Here is a 23,868-nt window from a genome sequence, read left to right as displayed (position 1 = left end):
TATTCATACAATTTGAAAATACAAAATCTATCGTACAAACCTTTTTTGTGCTGCTCCTGACTATAATTTTATATAAGTAATTACAGCTAGAACACTTCTAAAAATTATTTTTACAGCCAAGTTAAACAGACATTATAATGCAAACACTGACCTGCTTTCACTGTAGCAGAACTACTGACAGGCTAAAATAAAAATCATCGGTCTAGGACTCATCTCAGGCTGAAGAAATAAAGATTGATTCCCTATCAAAGCACATCTATGAAAAAAATGTGTCACTGGTTCTCAATAGAATGTTACTAAAGATATATATTTTTGCAATGCAATTTGAATTACGTTTCTTAACTAGAAACTCGCTAATCTTAACTTGTGCAATGTCAGTCTAACAAGAAATACTGTAAGGAATATTTAAAACCCAAGAAATCACGAGCTGGACCCTCAACTTGTAAACTGGTTTATCTCTGTTGAAATGGGTGCACCAATTTGGTCACAGATAATTAGTAATTTGCATAAGGAAAAACATCAGAACTGAAAAAATTTGTTATAATGAAAGCTTCTATTAATTGCATTCCTTTGTGTCTTTTGAGAGTCAGCCTTCCATTTGGAAAAGGAACAATTGATGGAGGGAAGGTGGTTTCGGTGAAACCAGTTTACCTGCAAGATACAAGTATTCCCTCATTTCTGGAAAAAATGTGTCAAAACTGCAACAGAAGTCTCTTTCATAGAGGTCTCAGCTACGTCTTCCCTGATGTTGCACCAAGAAAGACCTTACTTTGCCTTCTAATTTTCTTTGAATATTCTGAGAATTTTTAAGGCAGAGATTCCATCTCCATTTTCACTCTACAGACTTCCTGGCAATCCTCTTAATCTGAAATCCATAAGATAACATGGTTTCTCAAATATCTGTCAGACTTGCTAAGTACTGTATCCCATTCATTCTCCTCAAGAAACAAGTTTCTCCTTTTCCTGAAGTTTTAGGGGGATGCTTTTAGGGGGAAGTTTTTTTGAGGATGTCTGCCTATCTCTAGCTGTACATGAAAGCACAGCCTCAGAAGGTCTGGTTAGAAGGGACTTCTGGATGTCGCCTAGTCTAACTTCCCAACCTGAGCGGGACAATTCCTGACCCTAGATCAGGTCAGACCAGACTAGGTCCTGCAGTCCTCCACGGGCAGTGGTTCAGCCACCTCTCTGATAAACTGTCCCAGTGCTGTGCTGCCCTCACAGTGAACAAAGTTTTCCTAATAGCCACTCTGAACTCCCAGGAGCAGGTCCTGTGTTTTCCCATTTGCCATTACCCAGAAGAGGTTTGCTCCATCATCTTTGTATCTCCCCTTCAAGTAGTTTGGCCTCCTCTTTGTCAAACTAAGCCAGTCCACCTCCTTCAACCTCTTCTATTGGTTGCATGTGCCCCAGGCCCCTGCTTGGTCACCTTCTTCCTCTCCGATTTCTCAAGTTTTTCTTGAACTGGGAGGCTCAACATACCATCTGCAGTATTCAAGCAACCTCATCAGGATTGATTAGAGAGAGGTAATAACTTATTTTAATCTCCTGCGCACAACTCTTCTAATGTATCCCAGTATGAGAACACACTGTTAAGGTCACTCGATTTGACACCTACTGTAACTCCCATTTAACACAGGCTGGCCATTTTGCCAGTCATCGATCAGAGCTGGCAGTTATCAGTTACACCTTTCTACTGATAACTGCTCTTGAAAAGAAAAGCTGTTCACTTGTGACAGACAGACCTGTAGTCTTTGACAGCAAGCAAGAGCTCACCATTCATTGTGATTACTCTGCCAGGTCAGACCCTGCCTTTATAATATTCATACAGCATCTGCTTAAACAACAGTTGTTCTGCAAAATCAGTACCTTACTGGTGATCTCTGAGCTCAAAATAAGCAATATAACAAGGGACAGGAGGGAAGGATACATTTCATGGTATCAGTGCATTCTTGGGAAGTGTTTTGCCTGACAGTATATTAAGAAAAGGAGATGACCTCAAACAGCCACGGTGAATTTTTAACCTTGCTTCTTGTTTAAGATACTGTGATGGGATAGTCTGGGATAACCCTGCAGATGTCAGCTAGGAAAAAACAGTAGTCTGAACTAGAAAAATCACCTGTTGTGTGTATGGACTTTTATATTAAGTGGCTTGGCAGAAGTACTAATTCAGCAGTTTTAGCATCTGGGCTCTGTGTTGGTTAGAACTAGGAGGATTTGCTCATGAGCTTTCTCTGCACGCATTTAGTCCTAAATTGCTTTTTACTAAATGTATTTCCAAGTCACTGTGTCAGGCAGTGAAAATGAAGTTAGGCTGTTTCTGTTAACTTCACTGTCTAGTTGGTTTACTGGAATAATAGAGTATATAATTTCATTTCAATCCACAACTATCACAAAGTACTTAATTGTAAATAAGACAGTGCAAAAATAAAAATTTAAACAGTTCCTGTCATCCACCATTTGGTGTGGGACAAGTAGTGTGTACAGGCATGGTACACTAGGATCAACAGTTATACTGCAAATACTGCCAAGGGACAGAGCTGGGGTCTTCACTATAAAATTACTACTACAATGACACATTTCAGTGATGTCTTCATTAAAATTTCAGACTGACAAGGATTTTCAATGCGTAGGATGGATTGGAGAAAATAAGCCTAAAACCAAGCTGTGCTTTGGGACATGTTGATATTACTAGTTCTGTGCATGTATTTTCATGGGTTTCCATGATTTTGCTTAGCATGTATCTGTAACCTGCCTTTTGGCACACAGTAAAACCAAAGATAAGTTTTAATGGTACAATTTATAGCATAAAGACATCAGAACTGACTAGGCTGAGGAATCAAGCAACAGTTAATAACACTGCGGTCACCTTTTCTCCCTTTTCTCCTATATCACCCTTTTCTCCTCGAGGACCAGGGAATCCCTATAAAAACAAAACGGACAAAGATAGGTCTACTTCTATTCGCATGCAGGTTAAGCTTTCAAATACTCTTGGAAAACATAAAAAAAGATGATTTCACTACATGCTTTGTATGTATATGTGTGTTATGTGTGCACACATGCACGCGCACACAAGAGCATGTGAGACAAATAAGTCAGTTTTCGGTAGAGTCATTTTGCCACCAAATCATATCACTCAAAATGGCAATAGTCCATACTATGTAGCATATGTACGTTCTGGAAAAGACTCCTCCAAGTTAGGGATTTCAGTGTAGGACTAGAGGAAAAAGCTTTCAGTAAGTTGTCTTAGCATGCCAAAGAAAAAGCCTATATTTTGAAATGTATCTCTTACAGGTAATGGAATTATTCTCTTTAATTAGGATAAATTTACTTAACCAAACGTTAGTGACTCCTTGTTCTTCTACAACTGAGTCACAAGTCTGAATAGTTTCTTACCAAGCACAGTTTTTCAGCTTATTGACTTTGAAAAGACCCACTACTTGTATTACTAAGCACTGATTCTGGTGGGGTCTGTTGAAAAAGGCTGTATATTGCATAATCTCTGTTGTCTTTGTCATAGAGAAAGAGCAAATGCAGCATTTAGCACACTCTCTGTATGTACTACATGCACACTAAATGGAAACAAAGGTATGACACTCAGTAAGCTACTTCTTGAAAGATGCTTACCTACCATTAAGAGTGTATTGGTCATACATATTACTTACATCAAGGCCAGGCTCGCCATCTTTGCCCTGCCAAAGAACCATATAAACTGCATTAGCGTCCCTAAGGTGTGATACCAACGGCCGCCTTGATGCCTGATTTCTGTGCTCCCTCTGTACAGAGGTACCCCATGTTGGTAAGGCTGTACGCACAGCATTGCCCTTAGTGAAGTACATTTCTGTCAGTGTTGCAAGTTTCCAGGAACTGATAACTTGACTGTAAAATTTTGCTTGACTGTAAAATTTTGTTTGTACGCAAGACACCAGGAGCAAGCTAAAAATACAGAAAAGCCTATCATTTTTCATTTTTAGTTCACAGAAAGGAGGAAATTGGATTTTTTTTATTTAACTCACAAAAGTGACCCTCAGATAAACATGCGCTGCAAGCTAATTTAACACTCCATGGAGCCTGTCTCTAGTCATTGACTCCTGATCCAATTAAATGGATCCAATTAAACCAAGAGTCTGTATTCCAGCTTAAATTAATTAATCAAACAGGTTAGACTGGAGTGGGTATGGAAACATTGCAAATCTCTTGCAGAGGCTGGTTATGCCTGGCCAAACACATTTACATGGCTTTTCTTGTGTCAAAGTACAGAAGAGACATGTGTATATGTACACACCTGACCCAGTCATCAGCAAAGCAAATACAGTAAGTCAACTAATGTTGTTGGGGCTATCCTTGTTAGGCCAAAGGAAGTTCTCACTCATATTTTATAAATGGATAATATCATTTAAATGATTGATTTAAAGCATACCATCTCCACCTATGAATGAGCAACAATGAACTTCTTAAATTGCTCCTGAGCACACAGCACAGAAATTTAAATAAAACTGGTCCAAAACTGGTCTCTGAAGTGTCCAACAAAAAAAAAAAATATAATGGTGAAGCAGCCTTGCAGCACGGTGTCCTGGTTTTGGCTGGGATAGAGTTAATTTTCTTCCTAGTAGCGGGTATAGTGCTGTCTTTTGGTTTAGTATGAGATTAATGTTGATAACACACTGATGTTTAGGTTGTTGCTAAGCAGTGCTTACACTAAGTCAAGGACTTTTCAGCTTCTCAGACTGCCCTGCCAGCGAGGAGGCTGGGGGTGCACAAGAAGCTGGGAGGGGGCATGGCCAGGACAGCTGACCCAAACTGGCCAAAGGGATATTCCATACCATATGACGTCACGCTCAGTATATAGCTTGCGGGAAGCTGGCAGGGGCTTTGGACCCTGGCTCAGGAACTAGCTGGGCATCAGTGGTCTGTGGGTGGTGAGCCATTGTGCTGTGCATCACTTATATATATATTATTTTATCATCATCATCTTCCCTTTCTGTCTTATTAAACTATATTTATCTCAACCCATGAGTTTTCTCTTTTTTTCCCCTCCACTTCTCCCCCACATCCCACTGTGGGCGAGAGTGAGCGAGCAGCTGTGTGGTTGTTTTAGCTGCCTGCCGGGTTAAACCACAAGACACGGAAATCCAAGCAGCTTACTGACATTAAGAAAATCACAGCTTTCCACAGTTCATCCTGAACTCCTGACACTCTCACATGGTCCCCAGACAGCTGATGGCCACAGGCTGCAGGAACAGGAGCACTTGCATTCTGGATTTCCTCTCCCTTGCTCGTTCATGTCAGGTCTCTTTCATTACTTTTGCGTGACCACGTGCATGGGTAGGAGTCTAACAACTAGCAACACAGACCAGTGACCTTGCAATGTCAGGGATTATCATCTACCTTTGACTTTTCCAACTAATAGTATTTCTAGGTGAAAAGCAGTCATAAAGCAAACAAAGTTTAATCAAGGAGTGATGAAAAGCACAATGTGTACAAACTATGTGGAACTTACAGGCAAGCCGTATGGTCCTCTGGGTCCAGGGTCACCTACAGTTCCCTTTTCACCCTAAGAAAAGAATACAGAACAAGCAAACAAAAACATTGTCTATCTTAGATAGAAATGATCTCTACCAAGTGCTTTAGGTTAAAGTTTACACATTCCAAAATCTTTTGAGTCAAAAATATCCAAGCTCATTTATTTTTTTTTTAAATGATTAAGGGGGCAAAGAGAAGGCAAAATGACTTTTGGGGCATATGATATTACACTTATTCTTAAATCCATTAGTAACTGAAAATATTTTTCAAACTGTACTTGCACTGATTTAGATTTTAAGCTTGTAACAGCTGCAACATCACACTCAGTAAAAATCCAATGTTGTAATGAAAACTCAGGATATACAGCATCAAGATGAGATGCGACACAGTGACAAACAAACATAATGTGTCAATCAAAGCTTGTATTTAAGCAGGCAATGCTATTAACAGTGACATTGTGAAGACTATCCCATGCACTGTACTGTGTTGCTAACTGCTGTATGGGATTCTAGATTAGTGATATCAATACCCTGGTTTATTAAATCAAAACTGTACTAATGTGCAAGACAAACAAGTACAGAGATTACTCCAGAAGTAATCTCATTCTGCACTAAAATCCACAGGAAAATTACCAGTTTCCAGAGGGATGCTACCAAAATCATTTTGCAAGCTTAATATAGAGCAAACTTTTCCGAATGAAATGAAATTTCAAGGCGACAAATTTCAGGCTGACAGTAGTAATCATCTTTGCTCTCCACTTGTTCTTCATCAAGACTGATATGGAGTTAAACTCCCGGAGTCAGCCAGCATTACCCCATGTAACTGCGAGCACAGCCCTCTGCGAGCTTGTTAGGGAGGCAGGGCTGGTAAGCAGGCATAGGCAGCAGTGTCGTTTCAGACCATGATGCTCGCTCTTCTGAATAAAAGCCAGCAGAAAAGCCATACTCTCTTGAGAGAACTAAACTGCTCAAAGTGTTGAGATTAAAAAAAAAAAAAAAAGGTCCTGACCACATCCAGTTTTCAAAGCTCCTACTCTGGATTTGTTATGTAGGGTTATTTGGATCCCTTCTTCACCTCCTTTCCTTACCATAACCTAATGCAAGGCTTCGTGCAAGGCTCCTGGCATACAGAAGTGCTGGGTTTCACCCTGGCAATTGCTGCACTTAAGCTCTTGAGATAATGCTGTGTATCAGATCCTCTAAAATATGAGTTATTTACTACTCATTATTAATACATTACTCTATTAAAAGCACAAGACAGAGATGTAGATGTGTGCCTAATTAATAGTGGTGATCATCGGCACTGCCACATCCCTTAGCAGAGCTCTGAAAATGGTCTGCTAAGTCTCAGTTTTATTGAGTGGATAATACAAAAAAAGCAGGCACCAGAATAAACCTAGTCTGAACCTGTTGTTGAATAATCACAGCAGTAAGGAGTTTGTCAGAGTAACTGACATTTGATCTATTTTAGATAGCTCATATTTTTACACAGGTGGACACTGTCTATACTCACTTTATTGTAGTGGTGATTAGGTGCGCAATGTCTGATCTTTCTGGATTCGGTTAATCTCCAGTTATTTCTGAGCAGCACTTGGGCTGGATGCCCTTGCAGAACAATAGGAGGTGTTGGGAAGTAACAGCTGATTTGCGAAACAGTAAATCCCTTGCAGCTTTAAAACTTTCTGCTGAGAAGAAACTCGTGTGCTGACCTATGTATATGACAGCTACAAAACTGTTTCGTCAATGCTTGAAATATGTCAAGAATAGTTAAGTATCTTTTTTAAAAATCTTCAACAGCAAAGACGACTGTACAAAGTCCTCTCAAGATAGGCCTATAACGTTGCTAAACATATGGTAGACATAAAGATACCGACTGTATTGGTCTAGGAAATAATCTCATCTGTTATGTAAGTATATATTTAGAGAAATGTATCTCACAATTTTTTGCCTCCAATACAAAGCACATGCTGAAATGTGTTTGGAATATCCGATGAAGTCCTGAATGTTTACGGATTATATAAGATTGATGGACCGTCATGGGCATACTGCCCTCAGCCATCACGATAAAGCATTTCCTTCAGGGAAACAGACATTCACAAACTTCAGGAAGGTTTTTAATATCTTTTCGTAAGACAATTCATCAGTGCCCAAAGGACAGAAACCGTAGCCTTTGGTTTTGCCTCCTATTTCACTTCAGTCTCCTGAATCACGGGTGAATATGAACTATCATTTGCATGAAGAAAGCTGCATAATTGGTGTCTCCATTAAGATTGAGATGGAGATTTCCTAACACTGTCATGGTGACAAACATTTTAACCAAATTAAAGAGGATGCGCTTTCCCTCCCAGTACAGAATGTGTGTAGTGATGACAGTGTTGCACAGGCTACACATCGGAGAGCCAAAACCAAACCTCAAAACCAGGTCTTTGCCATCAAGGCAAGAGTTTCAGGAAATGAGCGTTTCATTAATTTTGTCTTTCAGCTTCTTTTAGGTGGACAAGAAGTTGGATACACATTATGCCTGTCATTACCCTTCAGGTTTACGTGTCCCCTTTTGCTAGCGGTAGTTTAAAATGTTTATCTGTTTACCAATGTTTTCTATTTTCTCTCAAGACAATATATAAGTGAGATTAATAGGTACACAGCCAGATTCAGAGGCGCTTTATAATCAACTCCTCCATTTAATGAAGATGGTCTCAGTAAAAGCTAAGCACCTAGCAAAATGGTATTTTCAATAGCTGAAAAATTTATTAAGGATTAAGACACCAGCTTAATAAATGATTTTAATTCACCGTATTAATTACCATTTCTGTTTCTACCAAAAAAATGCATAAAACCACAGTATTGGAATGTTTACCAGCATCATACTTCAGGAAGTGTTAAATCCTGTGTTAGCTTTTAATAATCAATGAACAGTTTAAAGTTTAGAGAGAAAATTACATACTTAAGCTCACACAGTGAGTTAATAGCTCATTTGTTCTAAAAATCATGTTTTCCTATTTTCTAGTGACATGCACTATTTTCCTAGTCTACTTCCTCACCATCTAAATAAGTTTTGTATAAAGACTGTTTTCTATTTTATGTTTTCTATTTTAATTAAATAGCTAAATTGGAAACAAACCAACCAACCTTAATTTGCACAACAGTCCGGTCTACCTAAGAAGAGTAATTCAGCGTTGCCTCAAATGCAGCCTATGCAACAATGAATCTATGATTTCTATAGAAGAAATCACTAGGCTTCAGTTTGATTATACTTGTTTTCCTTTACTTTTAAGGAGACATAAATATATAGCGACCAGCATTTTACATGTATTCTCTTAAAGGAGACTGTCTTTCCAAATTTTAAATAATGTGGATTTAAGAATACGGTTATGTTTCACATTAGGAATCCCTAGTGCCCTTGTATGTTAATACTGGCCCAAGGTTTTTCTTATCAGTATGGACAAAATGTGATCCTGTCCAGTGATAGTGAGCAGTGGCACTATGCACCATTTTTAATTAAAAGGCAAAGTCTGAAATCTGCAGGCAAAAATGTTTTCCTCCTGCTTTCACATAAACAAGTTCAACAGTTGCAAATTCAAGTTGTAAAACTGCATTAAAAACACATGATTTGTTATTTAGATAACAAGACATATATCAATGCCAGGCACCTGCTAGATAACTGTGCTACAAACAACTTCTCCTCCCAAACAGTACTGAATAATTAAATGAACAATTACAGCAATAATCTTGCTAGTTGATTGCTTGGAGAAAAAAACTTCCATCTTGTTTGTGAACTTCCTCCCATTCATTTAGCTACACAGAAAATGGTGGGCATGCAAGAATTTCTTGCACACCTTACTTTCATATATTTTTGTCAATCTGTCCCTCTGTGCTCATACAATTATTGAACTGATTTGCATTGCAGCAGTTCCTATGCCCTTTGTAACTACTACTTGTCAAAAGCCATGGTAGGGCTGACTCTAGATCCAGCTGTGTGACCTTAGATACTTTCATAAGAAAAAACAATTATAGTTATCCTCCATGCATTAGAAGAATACTTTATATTATAGTGCATTGTTTTTGAAAGAAATTTCAACATACGCATATCCTTCAAGATGAAAGCTCTTAATGCAAGAATAAAATGTACAGTATTCATATGTGCTTCTACATGTATATCTCATCTACATTATTTCCTGAAGTTCAGAAGATAATGTTCAACTATCTTTTCACAGAGTTTACAGAAAAAAAAAGTTTTGTCCTAACTGAAAGAAAGACTTGAATCTGTAATCTCTTAGGAAAAAAAGAAAAATACCCAAGTTCTTCAGACAGTTAACTAGCCTGAGTGGTAACTACAGTCTACTGTTCTTATTTTGGACTATGCTGCATGTCTTGTATTTATTTCTCAACAGACATCTCTGTAAGAATGAATCATCAAGTCACGCATACCTTTCTCAGATGTACAGCTGTTAAAGGTAACTGGACCTGTGCCATATGGCTGCGTCCTTAATACAGCAAGTCTGAAGTCGTTTTAGCAGAGCTGTTTTGTTAAATTGAGAAATTCAAAGAGACAAAATGCTGGGCTGGCAACTCTTTGGAGGTTTTAGTTAGTATAAAGTATCATATTTTGTTTTGTTGTACAAGTTGATGGTTGTATTGTTAAAGACAGGCTCACAGTTAAAGATTAAGGTCCCTATCCTATTGCCATTGGGGAAAATTTACTGTGAATATTTCAAATTAAATAGGAGGGCTCCTATCTTTGAGGCTTAAAAAAAAGGAAGAAAAGTTTAAATTTTATAGAGGTTAGAGAATTTTTTTCAAGATGAAAACATTTAAGTGCAAAGAGGTGAGAAATACTCATTTTTTTTGCCACTGCATACATATATATGTAATCAGATCACACTATCTTCTTTTGTCCCAGTTTGTTCTCTCAATCCATTTACGCAAAATAACGAAACCAACCAAAATTATGTTCTGTGTAGCACTGTGAACTTGAAAGTCCTGCAAGTTTCCTACTGATTAGTCATCACAAAATACCAGCTCCTCTGAAGTTAATGAGTTACAAAATCAACCCTTAAACAGATAGATGTGTGTGTAACTAGAAGGCATATACAGTTCTGGGCTGATCCTTAAACAGATGAGATACTGTTACATTTAGGAACATCTAGGCACACTATAAGTAGCCATACGACATTTTGCCATTGCGGCAGTTGCTTTGTAAAGAGAAGCACACAGAACATATACTTACTCTGTCTCCTTTAGGACCTGCAGGGCCATGGGGACCAACTGGGCCATCTACACCCTGCGAAAGGAAACAACGGGGGTAAGAGAGAGGTCTTGTTCTTACAAGTCTTTAGTTTTAGTCTTCTAGCCAAGAACTAACATGGAATCAGTCTTCACTGGTTCAAAATTCAGATTTAATTGTGATGGGACCTGGTCAAACAAATCCATTTGGCTTTCAAAACTCCATGTATAAACTCTCCTGTTATGAGGTAACCGACCTTTCTTCTCGTTGGCTTTTACTTTATGCATGGAAGTCATTAGATTTACAAAGATTTTAAATTTATTGAAATAAATTTAGCCAGGAAAAATAGAAGGGTCAAACAAAGATTTATTATTTTTTTAAAACGTTGATTTTTTTAAAATTGAAATGTCCACCTGTAAGGTGGGACTTATCTGTTGCAGTGATCAATGGGAATCTTACAGAAGCCTTGAAATACATAACTCCACTCCTCTTTGACTTTATCTATTTCTTTATCATTATAAAAAGCAAATGATTTAACATTTATGTTTAATATGAGAATGCCTATGGCAGAACCCTAGCATGTCTGCATCCATTTCACTGATTCCGTATTAGCACTGAAGAAGTATGTTTTCCTCTATAAGCTAAATCCCTAACTGTACTTAGGAAAATAAGCACCCCAACCAAGGCAGTTGCCCAACCAAAAATCAAAACCACAACTGCCTTTTTCAGATTCAGAGCTCCTTCTACAGAGAATTACATTCTCCTTCCCACACGCATTGCCCTAAGAGTCTGCTCGAAGCCCCCTCTTATACAGCATGGAAAATGCCTGCGGCGTTCGGCCTTCCTTCCGCTGGGCGGTGCGTGAGTGCAGCCAGCACGCGGACTTGGTAACGAAGAGCGGCACAGAAAGATGAGGGACTCACCCGGGGTCCTGGCTTTCCGTCTAAGCCAGATGCTCCCTGTGTGGTTAGGTGGAAGCATGGATGATGGGTACAACACGAATGACAAGAACGTGAGATTAGTAAGTGGTGCTGATGAATAAACATAATTCAAACGTACAGTACAAGTTGTGACAGAGTTCTGAAATGGGTATCACATTACTACAGCATGTTAGTTAAAAATTCACATAAAACATCAAGAGCCTGATTCTGTTCTCAGATTAGCGCAACGTCACTGACTCACCCCTGCCTTCACGTCACGGTATATTAGACCAGAATAACGTCAAGCTATAGGAGTGCTACAAACACCAGATGTTAGGGTGTTTTTGAGCTTTAATGCGCAAATATTTACTTTGTAATATACTTGCGTGCTATCTAATTTGTAAATAACGACAATACTGAATACTATACTACACAAAGAAAGAAAAATGTATGTTAACCGTGATAGGAAGTATTTAAAGTGCAAGAATACTGCATTATGCAGCCAAAAAATCTGGATCCTGACTACAATGGCCTCATTCATTTCCAAGAGCCCGGGAGACAATCACATTTCCTGTTTTCCCAATAGAGTCCCAGTTCAGAGCAGAGTCAAGGGCTGGAAGTGGGTAGCACCCGGCACCTCGGGCTATTTGCTTCAGCATCCTTGGGGAGGGGATGACCTCTGGTGGATTTTAGGCGAATAACAGAGCAACAGCGAAAGACGTGCTCGACTCTCCCAGCACCGCTGGCAGGAATGCTGGGGCTGGGGGACCAAAACTCCTTGGGACATAGGGAATAATCTGGCCCAAAAAACCCAACCGAAAGCATCCCCCCCCATCCCCCGCCAAAGTCTTATTAACGGTGAAAACGAGACATTTTTAGAAAGTCAAGCACTTGGACTTTGCTTCTTAAAATGATATTTAGAAAAAAGTAGTAAGGAGGAGCAAGACAAGATCTATATAAATTTAAAAAAACTGACGGCGTATTTTGCTCTGGGTTAGAACAAATATTTCTGGCAGAGCCAAAACTCTCTTCTTCCTTTTAGGCATTTTCAGGGGGTTGGCTCGGACCTCCAAAGCTCCCTCTCTACATAGCTGTAACTGTCAACTTGAAAATTATTTCTTTTTTTTCAAAATAAATTAAAATTCTCAGTGAAGCTGACCATGTCCAGAGGCCCTGCACATAATTCTTGAAAATATTAATCAGAGGGGTTTGGCTTCCTTTCAGTTAACTAAGTCTTTTTCCTCCATTTTACTAGTAACCATATACTCACATGGTGTAATCCTCACATTAAAAAAAGAAAAAGGAAAAATGAATTATTTTTTTGTGAGGAAAAAATAAAATTAAATTTTCAGAGTGCTTTCAAACACAAAAAGTAAGCACGCCAAGTGTTTTCTCTCTTGTCAACCTAAATTTTAAGAACCATAATGTCTCCACATGAAAATTTATTTTTAAGGTCCTTCATTTATTTCTAAGATGAAATTTATGCCAAACACTCAGAATGGAAATTTTCTAAAGGAGAAGGAAAAGTAACAATCCACCATCCCTAATGAATGAGAAAAACAATAAAGTTCCCCAAACCAATTTTTAACTTTCCTCAGTTAGACCTCTCCATTTTAACTGCAGAAGTGCAAATAGAGGAAGAGTAACTGAAGAGATGGGGGGGAGGGGAAAGGGAAGATGCCTTTTTTAACGCGAAGACCATACAACACTTAAATACAATATGACTAATGTAATGGGGGTGATGGCATCCTTGTGACACTGAACACTTTCAACTGACACATAACAAAAAAACCTGACAGCACTGGGTGTTACAGGACGTTACTTTGGACGATAGCACAGATTTGGGGTAAAACAAAACAAGACTGATGCTGTGCTCTAACATGGTATGGTCTACGTGTGCTGTTGAGTAAACCAGAGTTGTTCATCAGGAGTAGAAAGAAAAGTTTGTGATTTGCACTGAGATTGAATAGTTGGGGTTTTTTACTTACTGGAAGACCAAGGGGCCCTCTGTCACCCTTTTGACCCGGTTCACCCTTCAATCCTTTAAGACCATTTAACCCTGGTTCACCCTAAACGTAAAAGTATAAATGCCAATTTTTGGGTGCTATAACGGGTGTTTAAGCTGGGATAGAAGAAGCCAGTCTCAGAAATGGCTGCAAATTCCAGTTTGAAACAAAGACACAAATTCAACCTTCTCAGCTTACTGACACTTTACATACTGAGAGAGTACTGGGCAAAAGCACTTGGGAAGCGTCTGCTGGAGATTTAAAATCTGTGTGAAAAAAACTGCAGCAAACTTATGAGTAACAGATTCTTTTGAATCTTTTCCTAGTAATTATCACTATAGTTAGATGGTTTGAATTAAGTGTGAGTTTCAGGGGGTTTGGGAATTTCCTCAAATCCCATAAACCACTCCATGCAGATAATTCAAATGGAAAGAACTTTCAGAAAAGTAAGCCTCAAAACTGCAGGTTTCTGCAGTGGGCTGTCCTGTAAAGTACATTTTGTAAGGATGCAATATTTTTTCTTACAGCAAACTGGAATTTGCAGCAAAATCTTACATAAAGATATTTTAAACCTTTAAGCATACATAATTAAACAGTAACAAATTAAAAGAAGCAGTGTAGGTTATATGGCCAAGCTATTTGGGAGCTCCATAGTTTCTGTGTTTGTACAGAGAACTTTAAACAATATAAGAAATGGTACTTGTCTTGTTGTGATTGATAAATTATGCATAGGCTATTACATCACTAAGAGGATAATGGTGGGCTTGGAGTTGCTAATAAATCATTCTCGCATCATGAAAAACTACCTCAGCATGAGGGCTGCCCAGTCAAAAAGAGTACTGACCGCACCTGCCTCTTTTGGGAAACAGAAATACGCAGGTATTTCATCCAGGCTGCTCCCCATGGCCTTGTTCCTAGGTTTCTCTTTGATGTATTATGTTACCTTATATCATATTCATATTTTACCAAAAAAAAAAAAAAAATCTGAGTAGAATCTATTCTACTGCTTTAAGTAACTCCAGACATCATCTGCTTGCTTTGCACCCTGCCTAGGTAGCCATTTCTTCATTCTTCTATTTGACTCGATGTGACTTTCAGAGCAGTAGCACTGAAAATGCTGAAGTTTTGGAAACAGACCTGAGAAATCTCACAGAAGCCTGAGTCTCAGGCCAAAAGCCTAATGTAAGGCACGACTGGTGCTAAGATGGAACAGACTTGACTTCAAAAAATGATTTATGACTCAAGCTTCTTGCACCAAAATAACACAAACAGTCTCATAACGAGTCAAACCTCTGATTTTCTGTCTCACACCTTAAAAGCACAAAACAAAACCCAAAAACTAAACCAAAAAACCCCTCCTCCTCTTACTTATTTTCTGAGAAAGGCGCATGCAATTAGGGAGTCATAGTAATTAAAATGATCATGCCTGACAACACCACTCGTTCTAATGAATGCTATGCTATAGTGTCACACTGAATTTTAGTTTGCTGGTGATTACTGAATTAAAGCACAAATTAAAATATTCCAACTCTGCCAAAATCCCCTTCCTTCCTCCTGAACTGATTTCATGGGCTGAAGATGCAGTGTATCTTCATGTACTATGCTGTGGAAAATGTTCAAATAGTATTGCAGACCTGCCTGATCAGGGATTCCAAGGTTGGAAACCATGAAAATATGCACATGAACTTGTGATGGGGAACTTGCATAATGTGTGAAGGAACTGGCCAGTAAAGTACATGGCACCTAAGAATGTGAAAGGCAATTCATACTCGAAGAAGTAGGATATGCCAAGAGAGCATAAATGAAGAAGAGTTTACTTGACTCCATCTCCTGAGTGTATAACACGCATCTTATTTTCAAAAGTAATTCCAATTGCAAGTGGAATGGTAACTTGCCCATAAACAGGAGACTAAATAATTTAGTGTCACATCACAAATATCAATACAAAAATTGGATTCAGCCAATGCTTAGGAGAAATAGTAATCAGAAACAATCACAGAAAATTCAAAAAGATTTTAAGCTATCTGTTAATATTAAAATCTGCTTTAAGGTTTAAGAATATCAGATACATTTATTAAATGAGACATAAGACAAAACATAGCTGCATGCATTAAAGAACAAAGCATGACACTTTGCAGACATCAAGAACATGACTATTCAGGACAGCCATTAATTTACCTTTGGGCCAGGCAGTCCATGAGGTCCCTGAAAATCAAGACACCATTTTTCATTACAAAAATATGCCACTAAATTTTAAGAGTTTATTGCTTTATAGGGGTGAAAGTTGCACCTGCATTTTTGTCCTCACAAATGAAACACAACTACCAGTAAAGCAACTGTAAATGTCTGATTCAGAGAACGAACCAGACCACTAGCATGTTAACACTAACAGAGACAGGTGCAATTTGTTTCTCTACTCCCTATGAATTTTAAAGACGTGCAGCAAAGGTCCTAAATTAGGTGCCTCTTTAATGGTCACATACTCTCATAGTGCTTCTGTTAAGCAGGCATTAAAATGACAGGAGGCCTTAAGCACTTTCTAGCCCCGCTCTTCCTCCCAAGCTTACCATAGGGCCTGGAGGACCATGTGGCCCTGGTGGTCCAGGTGGTCCTATCACCTACAGATAAAAAACAACAGCTGTAAATCTCGCAGAGTAAAGAACTCCCTCACAAATACCAGAAGTCAGACTGACTCTTCTTCTGTTGGCAAGCGCTTACAAACATAGCAATGCAACGGTGCACATTGACAGCATATCTAGAAAGGGTTTTAGGAATGGGAATTATTTTGATTAGAAAGACAGGGTACCTGAAGTGTCGATTTGCCTGTGCCATATGGCAGTGTGCCTGTCTCCTGGTTCTTACTCCTAGGTTCTAAGATACACTTTAAGACACTGGGGGGGGGGGGGGGGGGGAAATCTCTCTAAAACAAACAGTACTGAGTGGGGATACTTGAGCTTTTAATATGTTATGGTATGTGCTCCTTAGTTGTCTCTGTACTACATAATCTAGAGAAACAGAAGAAGATGATGTGTGATTTTATTCCTCCCCAATACTGATGAATGGAAAATGTACTCAATTCAAGCTAGGGTTTGGCATATTTTCAAAACTGCCCTTTGTCTCTCCTTTCATTTTGTACAAAGAATTCCCTAAAGTCATTAAAATAGGTAATCAGGTTGCTCAGCATTTAGTGCATGCATATTCCGTGCTGGGTTTCTGTGTTCCTAACAAACCAATGGAAGAGAATTTCATGATGATATTTACAGTTTAATATCACCTCTCTTCCTGGGTTTAATCCCAAAGGGCTGTTATCATAACCTGCAAGGTGACAGCAGGGATGCTAAATCAGGTCTCCAGACTTACGCTACGCTAGCTGTTGGTGATGGCAATAGTGGCAACAAAATGAGCTTTCAAATGTAAGACAAAGGTTCCACCATCTGTGAAATCTCCTAAAACCTGAAAGCCTCATTATAAGTGAAAACAAGCAGAACAAGGTGAATGAGTTAGTGAATTAATTTGTAACAAATTAATTTTCATTTCCGAGAAAGAGACTCGGAGATACAGGGTGCCTAGCATGTCCTGTGATGACAGAAGGACTTGTCAGAACTATGGCTCCAAATACCCAAGGCATGTCACCACTGACAAAAGTAGTGGTAGTTAACTTCTGCTCAGAGGTTTCCTAACTTACTGTGCTCTGCTAATGTCATTCACCCATATCATAAAGGTATTGTGTGGGGATGTTTTGGGTTATTTGTTAGGTTGGGGTTTTTTTGTTGGTTTGTTTTGTGGTTTGGGGTTTTGGGGTGTTTTTTGGGGGCTTTTTTTTTTTTTTTAAATGCCTTTACAATGCTTTGAAAAATCAGGAGAATGTCTGGTCCCAAAAAATTAGTCTCTATCCTGAGTCACGTGTCACTCGCTATTCCTGACATTGCTGAGCAATCTAGTCTGGTTCTCACTGAACTTGCTGAGATCCCCAGAATACAAGGTGTTGAGAGAGATTTGGGGTTGGTTTTTTTTTCATCAGTTTTATCTCTCTATTTTATCTTGCAAAACATTTATCTTTTGATACTTTACAGAGTCAGAAGGCTTTCACTGAAGTAAGCAGGGCTGTCACTCATAGTAAGAGAATAGAACAGAATAGGATTATACCTTTAGAATTTCTTAAGCTGTATTTAGCGCTATGACGAGAAGTCCATTCATTCTCAAAAGGGCAAATAATTATTCAAAGAAGAAAAATATTTTGAAAGTTCAAGTGTAGGAACCATCAAGGATGTCAGGAAAGATCAATCATGCATATGAAATATTGTTCAGAAGCAAAAGCTGGAGAACCGTTGCTGGACTACTACGTTCACTGCAAACACCACACTGAGACTTACTGAAGGACCTTGGGCACCTGGCAAACCAACATCTCCTTTTTCACCTTTCATACCATTGGCTCCCTACAAAATCAGTACAAAACAGCATTTATAAATGGCTTGAATCTTATTAGCAATCAATATAGAAATGATAATATTTATTTGCAAATAATTATAATTTTTTGAAAATAATGCAGCATATATATAATGGAATTGCTTTTTTTTTTTTTTTTTAGTTTTAGTGTTACTTCATTAATAACTGTTAACAAATGTAAAGGTATGCTTTTATATTGTTAGCTATCAATTGTAGCCTGATGTTTATGACAAGTCCTTAAGTTGGCACTCCATACATGATATATTGTACTACAGATACATTTTTGGAATTGTTTCTATTTTTACTGAGAAATTTCACTTGTACATATATATATGTATATAGGATTAGAAAGAATGCGTCCCATAAATATTGATGCATTTTCTCTCCCTCCTCAATCTAAGTCATCTGAAATTCCTGACAAGTGTTCAAAATATAGTTTCTTTTGCCTACAACCTACACCTGCCCAAGTTGTGCTATATGTTACAAGAGAGGTACAAATCTGATCAGCATGCCAACTAATCTCTTTCTTCCCAAAGCAATATTGTGTTTGACTGTAAGCAGAATGAAAAGTTCTGACAGTCTTACACCTCCTCCTAGATTAGCTGCAGAACAATCTCAGAATTTTCCTCTCCAGTGCTTTCTGTCCCACTTGCAATTTATCAGCACTGTTGAAAATTCCTGATAGTGGAAGAGACAAAAAAATACAAGCATTTTAGCTAAAATTAATTCATTTTTCATACTCACCGGCAGGCCAGGCAGTCCAATTCCTCCCTTTTCTCCAGGCATTCCAGGATCACCTGTATCTCCTTTTGAGCCTTTAGGACCCTAAAATACGTACTTATCAGCAAGTTATGTGTAAAAAACCAGAGACATCAATAGAATTCTAGCTTTGATCCTAATAAGCAGAATAAGTCATTCTATGGATTGATCTTTGTTGTTGATATGTAGAAATGCAGTCATTATTAGACCACAGAGTATGCAGCAATACAATAATGATCTTTATTAATTACTACCATTATATTATTACTTAGATTATGAAATCTAAGCTACAACCTGGGATCACAGAACTAATCTCCTGAGATAACCTATGGTTGCTCACATGATCTGCACTACATGATTTACACATAATGTACCTGCTCCCCATCAACTCCTGGAGTTCCTGGGGATCCTGCTTCGCCCTGCAAAAGATAAGATGGAATTGGATTATCCCAATTGTCCCTGATGTTAGAAGAAAGAGGCAGTGGTAACTGAACTAAACTGATTAATAATGTCTGAGATTAGTAAATTGCCATAATTAACAACAACAAAACCAGAGAATGTTCCGTCAAAAAGAACAGCATATATACAATACCTTTATGCAACGCGTTGAATAAATAGCCCTGCTGATTAGGCCAGTACACAAAGTTTGTGTTGTATAAAGGCCAGACAAGGGCGTAAGAAGAAAGAAAAAAAGAAGAAAACCCAGAAGCCTGGTGAAAAGTTCCCAACCGAACAGAAACTTTGTCAGTTACTGTAATAAATATGGAATCACGGCTCTTGATATAGGTAGAGCAGACAGAGATTTCATGTTTTCTTTCCCTGGTGAGAATAAATCACCCAGTGAAGGGGTTCACATTCACAACATTGAACACTGACGGGGCTAAACCACGTCACATTGCCCTATGACCAGCTCCTGAACAGCATTCTCCAAGGGAGCAAGTTGCATTGATGGGTAGAGATTATGATATTGGAAACAAACTCTCATAAGGTTGAATTCTGCTTTACGTCATTAATGTTGAATGGGAACGCTCACCCATATGAAAGAACCCAACCTCTCGCATTCTCCAACTCCTCTGTGTTTTACAACATACTCCAGGCTCCAGAAATGCTGTGTAGATCCTAATGCAGAAAGCCAGTTCTGCACCCTTCACTGTGTATTCCATTATCAGTTTTCATGTAGAAGAATGAACGTGCTTTCTCACAATTTCTCAGAACAATTAACAGGTATAAAGTGATGTATTTCCATATGATACCTTAGATGAAGCCTAAAATTGAAATGTCTAGTATTGTTATTGAAGAAACACGTATTTACTCTTGGAAATGCTTAGTGTCACTGAACATACAATAGAACATACAATATGTCCAGTATTTAAGAAATAGAAGAATTAGCTCAATTAATTTAAAACCAATTTAAGGAGGGTCCACTAACTGCAAAACTTCTTTTTTTTTTAAAAAGTACAGGCAAATTTGTTATTTAAATTTTATAGAACAGTGCAGCATATGGTATTCATTGTCTCTGTGTGGGCTGCTCACTAACAGTTCTGGTACTACGCATAGCACCAGCCAGGTGGGATTAGCTGTCTTGGGTTTGCAGCCAGGCTCCTCCCTGCACATGCATGTTTTAATTTCTACTGAGATGAGAAAATACTGTGTTTATCTGGGTGGGCACCACTAATATAAAGCTGCATTCACATGCACTCATACTGTGGCCAGCGGTGCCTTGCTTACATTTTGTCTACCTCATTCCTACCCAGCCAGAAGTGATGCACAGGAGCCACTGTCTGGTTGTGCAGCTACTTTGCAGAAGTCCTAGGGAACAGCCTCAGAGCAGATCCATGGGGGAGAAGCTTCTGTCCTGTTTCAGTACTAATTAATTTTGCTGGTTCTCAGCTGGCAACTAGGCAAAGCATCTATTCTGGAAAGCTACATTTCAAAAGGCTAGGATACAAAGTTTGAAACATGCCATATTCGGTAAAATTACAGTTAAATATGCTGTACAGGAGAGCTCCATGTACCTGTGTGCACACATCAGTTAAAAAAACAGAGAATACCTCCACCCTTAAGATACAACAGGTAAAATAAAGATCACCTTTGGCCCTTGCAGCCCTTGGGGTCCCGGTGGTCCTGGTGGCCCCTAAGCAGAAACATACAAACCCATCAGCTTTTAAATCAATTCCGGCAGGACTTGCCATGTAAACACAGGCTGAATGTTACTATAGCTACAGTAACAAAACGGGTTAGATTTTTAACACAAGGGGAACCAAAACCAGTTATGGACAAGTTGTTAATCTATGATAACTCTCAACAACCAGAAGAGTACCACAAAAAACAATGTTAAAATAACAGTACAGCTCATGTTTTATAATAAAGTCCTGCTGCTCTGATTGATGAAATGGCAAAGCTCCTCTCAATGGCAGGGAGAACAAAACTCACCTCAGCCACATTTGCCAGCCCTCACATCCTTATTCTAAACAATCCAAGGTCAGGAGAAATCTCCAACTGACTGCAAAGAGGATTCTCCTAAAAGATGCTAAGTGCATTTGGGGATAGCCAGTGCTTTGTGAAATTGCCATGGAATAAGTTGGAACTATTTCTTTCATTTCTACCTCAGGCTGTGGACAGTGTTACGTATCAAATATTGGTCTGGATGGTGCACAGTAGGGATGCTTTAAAAACCCCCCACATTTAAAAATCCCCTCCATTAATATAAAGAGAGCATTTGTACAGATGGGAAAGTAGGACTAATGGCAATCTTGCAGAGAAGAACTTGAAACAAAAAGAAGAAGAAAAGAACTTGTTTATACCACATCTGCAGCTTTAAGGGAAGGCTGAACCTGCAATACTATAAGCATCTTCTAGCTGGTGTCAGTATTCTCAGAAACTGTGGCTAAACCTCCCACAGAAATTGGCTGGAGTAAGAGCACTGGAGTGTTCAGTTGTCCACATGTTCTGGGGACAGGTGCTGGAAAAATTATCTTTATTTCTGAGATCTGATAAGATAGGACAAGAGAATTCCTCATACTTGGACTTTCTACATAGCTTTATTTATTTATAGTTTAACTGAGACAGGCCTTTTTTTCAGAAAATAATTAATTTGCATCTGGTCTGAAAGCTCCCAAATGAAATTTCTTCACAAGGCAATTTGAAAGAACTGAATTTCTGCCCTGAAAATACGGTTTATAATAGGCAATTTTTTGGTACTCAAATCCTGCTTCATGTTTTTGCCTGACTCCCATGTAGACATACAAAGGTGGCAACACACACCAAAAATTCCAAAGCAGCTATCTGCCTAGATGTGTAGCTACAGAAATAATGAGTCTGTATTTTCCTGGTCTCTTACTTAAGTGGACTGAAGTTTTGCCATTAATTCAGCAGGAGCAGAACTGGTTCCATTGCTGAATGGCTTTCAACAATGGGCTCTCTGTTGCGGGAACACCGAGCGAATAAATATATACATGTGATGATGAACCAGGATGACATCCAATGAAGGCATGTCCTGAACTAGCAGAATTATGAACATGCTACAACACAAAGCAGAATTTCTACAACACACAGTAAGTCATGCAATAGGAATTTACCGTGACAGTCAGGGTGGCAATCCTCTGTTGGGAAAATGTATTAACAAGAGACACCATTACCAGAACTGAAGAAGGATATAAATTATTCTGCTTGCTACAATTATCATCTCCACAAAACCTATGCTGCATTTGGGAGACACCATGCCTCCAAAAAATAAGCGTATAAAAACATGTTATTTTTAACTCCCAGTGTTGTACTAGCTGCTTGGTTTCTATGGGAATCGGGATTTTACATAGGTGAACACTGCAGGTTCTTGTACAATTTAAGAGATCAAATATATGATGACTAAACAGCAAAATCATAGCAAAAGTCTTCCAAAAGTGTTTTTTAAAACATTTTAAGAAGGCATGATAAGTCGATGTCTTAAGTTGAATAAAGAACTTGCCCTATATTTTGCAATCTCTGCAGGTTTTGCACCAATGTTTAATTAATAAATACAATTCCTACAGTGGAGATATAACATTGGTTTTCATATCGAAATGCAGATGTACAAAAACATTGTTCTAAATACAAAACTGCTGGTCCACAAACCCAACTATATATACTACAATTCTGCTTTAAATATTTTGAAAGACAAAAGATGTTTTCATCATGGAAAGAGGCAAAGTATCTTCACCTGCCACTATTTTTTTTGCCAAAGAAGAATCTGAAAGCAATGAAAAAGTGTTTAAAAGTAATTAAAATGTTTGTCTGTATTTTTAAACAGAATGAAAGCCCCAAATACTGCTGCTTGCAAATGCTTTCCTGTTGCCTATGTGGAACAAGGAATATTTACATTTTTAAATGGTTTTCCTGTGTGCAAACAAAGATTTGCAAATCTTCTGTTTTAAGCTTTAGGAGAATTTTCATTTGCTAGTGCAGTAATACATACTGTTGTCAAGAATTTGGAACCTGCTCAAAACAAAGTACTGGGGAAAAAAGTTCTCTAGCAGATGTCTTTAATATATTGATGTCCTTTGTATTTTAACATATTAATATGAATATATCAAGAACTTTAAAAATACTGAAAAATTCAGTTTATCTAGATATGAAAACCTAAAAAACCTAAAATAACAATTGCAAATTAATGTTTGCACTTTCACGCTAATGGGTTCCCTTTCAACAGCATATTCAGATTTTAATATCTGATCCTGTAGTTCCTACAAAGATTAAACTTTTGCAGCTACTGCCTTTTGCCTTAGGAAATTCTGCAGAATAGGTCTGAAGAGCAATTTTAATAGAGACACAAATTTTGTATCTGGCTGTCCAAGTGAAAGCCACGTGCACTCCGTAGAGGTCTTGCTTGAATTATGACAATTATTTTAAGATCACAGTTTTCAGTGCCAATGGACTAAGACATCTTAATGTCCAATGACACATGAGATTGAGTAGGAGACACCCGGCAAAATAACTAAAGCATTCTGAAGCCTCTAGGC

At 38.3% G+C, this 23,868-nt stretch overlaps 1 protein-coding gene across 1 annotated transcript in view; it reads right to left on the bottom strand.

Annotated features, from left to right (window-relative positions):
- COL25A1 (collagen type XXV alpha 1 chain) overlaps positions 1-23,868 on the bottom strand; it is a 322,148-nt gene that overhangs the window by 10,377 nt on the left and 287,903 nt on the right. Inside the window, exons 24-34 of the mRNA XM_075751482.1 lie at positions 22,453-22,476; positions 20,964-21,008; positions 19,249-19,293; positions 18,860-18,940; positions 18,043-18,105; positions 16,237-16,287; positions 15,848-15,874; positions 10,747-10,800; positions 5,498-5,551; positions 3,663-3,689; positions 2,867-2,920 (exon numbers count right to left, since the gene is read on the bottom strand). Coding sequence (XP_075607597.1) covers positions 2,867-2,920; positions 3,663-3,689; positions 5,498-5,551; positions 10,747-10,800; positions 15,848-15,874; positions 16,237-16,287; positions 18,043-18,105; positions 18,860-18,940; positions 19,249-19,293; positions 20,964-21,008; positions 22,453-22,476 — 525 coding nt within the window. The remainder of the gene's footprint in view (positions 1-2,866; positions 2,921-3,662; positions 3,690-5,497; positions 5,552-10,746; positions 10,801-15,847; positions 15,875-16,236; positions 16,288-18,042; positions 18,106-18,859; positions 18,941-19,248; positions 19,294-20,963; positions 21,009-22,452; positions 22,477-23,868) is intronic.

Source organism: Balearica regulorum, chromosome 4 (genome assembly GCF_011004875.1).
Source record: "Balearica regulorum gibbericeps isolate bBalReg1 chromosome 4, bBalReg1.pri, whole genome shotgun sequence".
NCBI lineage: Eukaryota > Metazoa > Chordata > Aves > Gruiformes > Gruidae > Balearica > Balearica regulorum.
The sequence above is the reverse complement of the archived record's forward strand: the minus strand, read 5'-3'. Positions and strand labels throughout refer to the sequence as shown.